The sequence below is a fragment of the Procambarus clarkii genome, chromosome 29 (assembly GCF_040958095.1).
Source record: "Procambarus clarkii isolate CNS0578487 chromosome 29, FALCON_Pclarkii_2.0, whole genome shotgun sequence".
NCBI lineage: Eukaryota > Metazoa > Arthropoda > Malacostraca > Decapoda > Cambaridae > Procambarus > Procambarus clarkii.
The window spans coordinates 4,946,150-4,955,266 of NC_091178.1; the positions used below are offsets into that span (position 1 = coordinate 4,946,150).

At 41.1% G+C, this 9,117-nt stretch overlaps 1 protein-coding gene across 4 annotated transcripts in view; it reads right to left on the reverse strand.

Moving 5' to 3' along the window:
* Window positions 1-9,117, reverse strand: part of LOC123764954 (uncharacterized) — a 196,835-nt gene that overhangs the window by 40,045 nt on the left and 147,673 nt on the right. For 3 of the 4 annotated variants that reach the window (XM_069333279.1, XM_069333278.1, XM_069333275.1), the window contains exons 2-5: window positions 8,672-8,959; window positions 5,278-5,505; window positions 1,007-1,304; window positions 689-794 (exon numbers count right to left, since the gene is read on the reverse strand). In XM_069333279.1, coding sequence (XP_069189380.1) covers window positions 689-794; window positions 1,007-1,304; window positions 5,278-5,469 — 596 coding nt within the window. In that variant the 5' untranslated portion in view covers window positions 5,470-5,505; window positions 8,672-8,959. Of the gene's footprint in view, window positions 1-688; window positions 795-1,006; window positions 1,305-5,277; window positions 5,509-8,671; window positions 8,960-9,117 lie in introns of all 4 variants that reach the window. The other variant, XM_069333276.1, reaches the window with a different exon arrangement.

A 9,117-nucleotide genomic window follows, 5' to 3' on the forward strand; every position in this document is an offset into this window, starting at 1 on the left:
GTAGTTCTGAACGTATTTGTTTGTGGTACAACTTTTGTTAATGACTATTTTAAAGGAAGTATCATAAAAATATGGAAGATCCCTGTAAATGTGTTTACTGATTCACCTCCCTTGTCAACTGATTTTTTGTAAATTGCTGCTGACACAGGCATTATTTTAATTTTCTTGCATGTACATAGTAGGTATCAATACAAGAAGAGTTATTTAAAAAAAATAGCTCATATTCAGAAGAGGAGTCAAATCAAGTTGTAACATGTGTTATAAGATACTGCAATTCCAGCGGGAGTTGTCTATATCATCAGGATGGTTGGAACCTAGAGGCTCCTTACTCTCAAATCTGCTTCTCTTCATGGATATCATAGTTTCCCTGAAGCGCGATAATTTATTACTTAATAAAGTACCATTTCTTGACCGTGAAGTTGATCTACGATGTTCCCCTTCATCAAAATTTACTTTCAAGGTTGACGAACGCCTTTTTCCTATCTTTGACTCTATTTCTGCCTTTTCCTCTTCCACATTTTCCCCACCTGTACCCCCCTCTCTCATTCTAGATTTGAAGAAAAGATCATTATCAATGTCATCAAACTGGACCTGCCTCACTTGAGAACTCTCCTCCACCTCCTCCACCTCATTATCAGGTGTTTGGGAGTCTCTGGAGGAGCTTAGTTGACCCTGACTAGACTCTGACCTGTTGTCATTGAGGTCTTGGTACTCCAGCGCCGAGAGGGAACTGGCTCGCTTCTTGAGTGCATTAGCAGCCAAGGTGCGCCGATGGTTCTGTGGTGCACGTCGACCTGGAAAGAAGGAAAAAAGTTAACCAGCTTGATGACAGTGAAAGATCCTTATGCTACTTAACACTAGGGGGGGAGGGGGGGGAATATTCATGCAGGTGCATAGCACTTGCATTTGAACAGCACTCGTTGTCCAATATTTTACACATAAACACTAGCTATATTTTACACAGCAGACCTGCAAGCCTTCCCTTTTGCCCATACACAAGTAGTACCTTGTGGCCCTTTCACCCGCTGTTTTGTGACACAGAGCAGTGTCGGACCAGACATGGGCAGCTCCTCCTTGTTTGCTTCAGAAGTCTCTGTCACTTTTGCATCCTGCAGCTCTTTCTTGGCTGAAAGTCCAGGCAGTTGAATGCCCTTGTGTGATGTTAGTCCTGGCAGTTGTACACCTCCTTTCAATGATGTCATCATTTGCAACTCTGCCTCCTGTCCTGATGCCACTGATGTTGACTCAACTGTCTGGGTCTGCATCTCCGAGGACACGCCTGATTTGCGAGATCGATGGGATTCCTGCAGATTAAATATCTAGTTATGTAATTAATTAACTGAGGATTTTTTCTATAAATTATAGAAATTATACAGTACTGTATAAGATTCCAGCACAAAATTGACAGGGTTGTCAAGGCCAAGAAATTACCGTGGCAAATGGGCTACTAAGCTAGCTAGGTACTGCTGCTGAAACTTTTGTCTGCATCGAGAAGTTAGTCACCTAATGAAAGACTTTTTTGGTTTCAGCTCATTTCCTGTCTTGAATGAAATGTTGCTAAATAAAACTATATTAATGTTTTTATTACATTTCTAGTAAGAAAGTGACTCTCATTTGTGATATGCCATTACAAAACCAAAAATCACCTTATACAAAATATACTAAATGTTATAATATAAATTTCTAATAAAACATATGGTCCAACTAACTCATATGCCGTCACAACCATTGTAGCCAATACTATCATTATTAATAATGTACATATAACCAATAAGCTTTATTGCCAAAATACATAATTTCTTTCTAAAAGAATTGTTCTTTCCATATATACAAAAAAAAACTTAGAAGTGAATATTTTAATAATACAAAAACTATATACAATTCATTTTGAGTTGCCATAATATATGGTGTCTTCATAAATTTCTAACCATAGAACAAAATTTTGAATCCTGGTCTTACTTTTTATTAGTTTCATATTTTAGGTTATTCACAAAATGAGTTCTTCACAAAATGTGTTCAAGTGCATCTGCCATTATGAGATGCAAATGCAGATGATATATCCAATCACAACTAGATACTTCATCCGGTGTCAGGAATGATAGTTTTAAATGCTCAATGATCCATGCTTGTAAATGTTCACTGAATAAGTGGGAAGGGCTGTACTGTCAATACATTTTCAACAATAATGGTATTGATTGGGAAGATAGATTTAACAAAAGTCTCAAGGAAAACTGCTAGATACCAAAATTCCCTCGCATGGAATAGCACAATAGACTGACGAAGATCTGCCTGAAGTATGATTCTTTTGAGAAAAAAAAAAATTGGACTGCTTTCGAATGAGAATTTGGTATATAACTACAAAAAAAGGAAAATAACTGAAATGCTCAAGCAGATATGCATACCTCAACAAAGAAAAAATAGTCTAACCTGGAAGTTGAGGATATTAGGATGTAATTTTTTTTTTTTTTTTTTTTTTTGGGGGGGGGGGGGGCAGTGATATTTCTGCATAGAAGCAGTAGCTAACACTATCACACCACATATTCCAGACCTGAGCAGTATGAGCTATAAGGAAAGGCTACAGGAGCTAAACCTCACATCCCCGGAAGACAGAAGAGTAGGAGGAGACATGATCACCATCTACAAAATTCTCAGAGGAATTGACAGGGTAGACAAAGACAAATTATTTAGCATGGGAGGAACATGAACAAGGGGACACAGGTGGAAACTTAATACCCAAATGAACTACAGATACCTTAGAAAGAATTGTCAGTGTCAGACAATTCTGACAAGTAGAGTAGTTAATAGAAGTAGTTAATAAATAGAATAAGAGTAGTAAGTAAGTAGTAAGAGTAGTTAACAAATAGAATGCATTAGGAAGTGATGTGGTGGAGGCAGACTCCATTCACAGTTTCAAATGTAGATTTGATAGATCCCAATAGGCTCAAGAATCTGTACACAAGTTGGTTGACAGTTGAGAGGCGACACCAAAGAGCTAAAGCCCAAACCCCACAAGCACAAATATGTAAATACATGAAAGAAATGAAAATGGAGCAAAAAAGCTGCATGTGAGATATAAAGAAATACAAATTCACATTTGCAAAATCAAATTAAAAAACTTCCAATATTGAACCCATATATACAAAGAGAATTCTCTTTGTTCTCTTGGATGAGAACAAAGGAAAACAAAGAAATTGGTGAAATCCTGAAAGTACTAAAATATATATATATATATATATATATATATATATATATATATATATATATATATATATATATATATATATATATATATATATATATATATAATCTGAACATAAATGAAGTTCAGAGGAATAACAGTCAATGTGAGGCGATGGGCCTCATTGTCAATTTCCTGACAAATGGGACATAAAGAGAAACAGTAAACCAAGCAAAATCAAGCCCAAGCAAAGTAAAAACCTTTATTCCTCAGATATTAGGAATATCTACTACACTACTACTCACTTATTCCCAGGTCAGATATAGAAAAAAATTACGAATTACACCTTTGTATCTTCCTTTGGAATATTAGTAAAAAGACACAAAAACTGTAAAAAGATGTAAAGATGTAATTGTGATACCTCGTAATGGACAACGTAAAAAAATGGCATTCAACAGTGATAAATTCCATTAATGTGTGGAAAGAATGAAGAACTTCAACTGGATGCAGGATACAAAATGCAAACAAATCACAGGAAAGGAAATGACATACAAAAGATCTAGGAATGAAGACAGACGTCAGAGTTCGCATAATAGAGCACCTTTAAGATGCCACCACAATGCTCAATATTTTCAAATCGCTTGTGCTTTCCAGCCTAGCATAATGCTTGATACTGTACTTGCTTTCCCTTAATAGGAAAGAAACGGTTTCTGAAACAAGAGATACAGGGAACACACATTCGACTCACACACAGTAAAACACCTAAATGAGAAGCATCTTAGAAACCTGCATTTGCGTTCAATGGCTTAGACAGGCTCAGGTCTTAGATCCCCGGCTATTTTTAACCTATAGAGATAAGAAACTATGAAATGATGAGCACTCCCTTCCCCCAGCCAAGCCCTATCTTCACACTCCCATAAGCTCAGAAATCCTAAATATATCGAATTAAATGAAACTAAAGGTTACAACATACGTAAAGAACTAGTCTGTGAAGTACCTAATTAAATGCAATTACAAATCTCTTATAAAGGCATCTGAATGTGGTTCCATTTAATAATGACCGAGCAATTTGCCCTGCGTAACTCAGCCCATTTTCTCGCTTTTCCGGTAAAAATAATCGACCGGCGCCTGGACACCGGAGGACAGAGGCAGACAGGATCCCAGGTCTGCCTTAACAGCCTACAGGAACGAAAGCGTAGCCACCTGTTCCCGCACAAAATGCTGTGGACACAGACATGCAAGCCTGCTTTTTAGTAGACATAAAAGCATGAGAATGGGCCATCTTTACGGCCACAACATGTGCGTTTAACAGCGGACACCATTCGCTATCGCGTCATGTAATTTCAATGACCATAAAAGAAGATTAAACCATAATGAGGCAGGCCAGCTCTGGCAATCTTAACACACTATGATGGGCGTTAAAGTACGGGGACCAATATCGCAACACTTTTTTTTTTACAGCATTCCTCGCTAATTTTAATTAACTAAATGATGTATCCATTTTGGCATTTATTCCGATGTGACAATTTGGATAACGCAATAATTCCTAATATTGCTTCATCATTTATAAGTGACATAAAAGTCATAGAATCCAGGCTCTTCAAATAATTTTGCAAACCAATGAAATGGACCTGCTGGTGACTGACGACTTTGACAAGGGTGTTTGTAGGAGGGGGGGGGGGGGGTGAAAGCTGGAGGGACGGGGAACGATAAAACACAATCTGAAACATCACACAATGTATGTATGTATGTATGTATGTATGTATGTATGTATGTATGTATGTATGTATGTATGTATGTATGTATGTATGTATGCTGTTTAGCTTGAGTTAATGAGGGAGGGAATTATCAGGGAAAAGCACAAAGCCATTACGACTATATAGCACTTGGAAGGGGCCCAGGATAAGGATCTGGGATGGGACGGTGGGAAAGGAATGGTAGCCAACCACTTGTGGACGGTCGGGGATTGAACGCCGACCTGCATGAAGCGAGTCCGTCGCTCTACCGTCCGGCCCAAGTGGTTAATGAATGGTAACGTCTGTAGTTAGACATAAACGATGTACCCCCTAGGGAAGATAATTCCCCAACATTATTCTCACTTCCGTCTTTTTCTTCTTCTTCTCTTTGGCGACGCCTTGTTGATTCTCCTTATTCTGGCCTTTATCCTTGTTCTCCAGGTTCTCCTCCTTCCTCCTCTTTATGCTCTCCTTCGTGGAGGTCGATATCGCAGGTCGATTGTTGTTTCGTATTTGTTCCAGCGCTGCCTGTAACTTCTTGACCCAATCCTTCATGTCCGGCAGAGACTCCGCTGAGAAGAGGTGCCGACCCTGCTAGACAAACAAGGCTTTTAGTAACACACTAACCAAAAAAACAACCGACATTCAAACAAATTTAAACAAGCACTGTGCGATTAACTGGATATAAACATGTGAGTATTGTGTCAAACCCACATCCGGTTGTCAAATGTACAACATTTGTGATGGAATTTTTAAGACACGAAATGGCACTTTGTCTAACACGAGATTAAATTGAGGAAAGTGGAAAATTTCAATTCTGTTAACTCATGCTGAGCATTACAAAAAAGAAAATGGAGATTAGCTTGCTCATCAGTATATTAATGAAACAATTGGATTTCAGTGTCATCACCTAAGAATAATTGAGACCTCTACCAAATGCAAACACTGATTTGCCGATGTTATAGTGTTGGTGAGAAAGCAATGGACACGCGACGGGGGGTCATAATTTTCACCGAGTGACCTTTCAGTAGGAATGTGCAGTGTTATGATAGTGGCTCACCTCAGCCCTCGAGACCATTCTAGCTCGGCCAGCCTATGACTGTGCATCTAGTAAAGAAGCAATAATTATATTAACACTTAATAATGGCAAAGTTCATGCTAGCTGAGCACTAGTAATTGCATGTGTGATATTTTATGGCTCGTGACGAGGCTTAGAAGTAACTTACTTTGTAACACAACAATTGTTGAACAAAATGAATTGTGTATTCACCTAGTTGTGTTGGCGGGGGTTGAGCTTTGCTCTTTCGGCTCTTTTTGGCTCTTTCGGCTTTGCTCTTGTGTGTTGGCATACAATTGTTAACTCTTGACATTTTCATTGAGTGACGTCTTGTGTTCCAGTGCAGTTATTGTTTAATATATTGTAACTACAGTGTATATATATATATATATATATATATATATATATATATATATATATATATATATATATATATATATATATATATATATATATAAGTGGAACGGCACACAGGTTCAGTATAATCAAATCCAATAGATCCACAAATCCGAAAAATAAATGTAGCCCACCACCTGCCCCATTCTTCATAACATGTAAGGCACCACCCACTCCTCACCCATCATATTAAGAAGCAATTAACATCAAAGAGCAGGAGTGTGTCAGGGCTGCGAGGGGCACCTGAGACCACACAGCCTCTCCCGGCCTCATTCACGGCGGAGAACACTTCATGGCCCCCCCGAGCCTTGTGTGTGTGTGTGTGTGTGTGTGTGTGTGTGTGTGTGTGTGTGTGTGTGTGTGTGTGTGTGTGTGTGTGTGTGTGAGGCAGAGAGAAAGAGAGTGAGTGAGTTCAGGAGAAGCGGCAAGACTCCCAAAACAAACAGGTCGGAAGTCAGTACATTAGACAACCAACGGTTAGAAAGGCGGGGTCCAAGAGCTAACAGCCCGACCCTGCAGGCACAAATAGGAGGAACACAGGTGTTACCTGTGTTCCAACACAGCCACAGGTAACACAGCCACAGGTGTTACCTGTGGCTGTGTTACCTGTGGCTCTGTTGGCGCTCCGGGGCATATTAATGTTAGGGGGTTATCTTGAGGTTATCTTGAGATGATTTCGGGGCTTTAGTGTCCCCGCGGCCCGGTCTTCGACCAGGCCTCCACCCCCAGGAAGCAGCCCGTGACAGCTGACTAACACCCAGGTACCTATTTTACTGCTAGGTAACAGGGGCATAGGGTGAAAGAAACTCTGCCCATTGGGTGAAAGAAACTCTGCCCATTGTTTCTCGCCGGCGCCCGGGATCGAACCCGGGACCACAGGATCACAAGTCCAGCGTGCTGTCCGCTCGGCCGACCGGCTCCAGGTGATTAAAGTGACCAGGTGACCGGGTGACTGAAAAAAATATGTATACATACTCTTTGATAACTAATAGTTTGATCATTTTGATCCCTACAGCGGGAAATATTCTGTAACTTGTGTGGTTACAGGAGTGGTGGTTCTTGGACTCTGTAATCCACCGCTGCCCACTGGATGGGGGGCGGTGTGCAGGACAAACATATCAATTGTGACACTACCTCTCCACATATGTCAGTTGCTTAATTTAGAGCCTGTACTTGAGGTCGATCTCGAACCCATTGTTGATGTGACGACTTAAATTGAATTTTCTAACTATTTCATCAAGATTGTAACTTGCTTAGCTACCTTGAGGTTACCTTGAGGTGCTTCCGGGGCTTTGCGTCTCCGCGGCCCGGTCGTCGACCAGGCCTCCAAATGAATTGTGGGGTTCAGTCCCTGAGCCCATTATGTGCCTCTGTAACCCTTTCCACTACCGCCCACAAGATGGGTATGGGGTGCATAATAAATGAACTAAACTAGAAACTAACTGTAGGCTAAGGCTCCCACATGTGTGTGGTTTCTTCTTCTAGTTGGGGTAAATGCAATACTTTGTTATCGTTGTAATACCAAATTCGGTCTTAAAGTCGGCACCCATTGGCATAAACGAAGGTCGGTTCTATTGTTCTCTTTCTTAGTCTTTATGGTTTAAACACACTGTATGTTGACCAGACCACACACACTAGAAGGTGAAGGGACGACGGTCATCATACTTTAGCCACGTTATTTCGACTCATCGCCTGAACACAGTGTGTTCACATTTTTTGTCTTGAATGTTATCGTTCATTAGGGATATATAATTGTTTAGTGTATTGAAGGTGTGGCGAGACTACTGCTGTCTTGACGAGGTAATTATGGCTACTCGAGTCCGGTCATTCCAGCATCCCGCCAAACACACACCGAAACTGCGACGTTGGTACAACGTTCGAACAAGTTTTAACACCACCTAACCAGTTATAACAACCAATATAGCAAGTTGTAACAACGTTCTAATACGTCATAAACACGCTAAGCCAAGATGTAACAACTTTATTACAAGTTGTAACAAGCGGAAAATAGACAGTTTCGATTTGTGGTTCCAGGGATCAGATGTCAGTTGAGACACTCGGGTACCTCTTGTACCTGAGCCAGGTACCTCTTGTACCTGAGCCAGGTACTTCTTGTACCTGAGCCAGGTACCTCTTGTACCTGAGCCAGGTACCTCTTGTACCTGAGCCAGGTACCTCTTGTACCTGAGCCAGGTACCTCTTGTACCTGAGCCAGGTACCTCTTGTACCTGAGCCAGGTACCTCTTGTACATGTACCCTCCCTCCCCCTCTCCCTCCCCAAGACGTAGCAGCGCCTGTACTCACCGGATCGAAGAAGCTTCGGTCCTGCGAGGTGATGACGAAGACATTAGTGGCTTTCTTGCAGTCCTTCGGCGCGGCCTCGGCGACGTGGTCGAAGTACTCGAGGTTGATGACACCGTTGGCCTTCTCTCCCGACTTGCTGTCCTCGCGCTCGTAGTAGTAGAGTCTGCCCTTGGCCAGGACGCAGTACCGCCGCTTCCACTGCGGGATGTAGGGGAAGCTACGCCCGCTCAGCTTGGTCAGGTACCCCGCCTTCTCCGCCTCCCGGTGCTGGCTGGCTCCCGGGATCTCCTGTAGGGGGGGAAGGAACCAGACACTGTCAAGACTTTGTGACTCTCTTGATATAAGACTTATATATCGTAGATATAAGTTCCGGTAGTTAATGATCCTACAATAACATTAATGATTCGAAATAAATAAATAAATATATATATATAATATATAGCGGA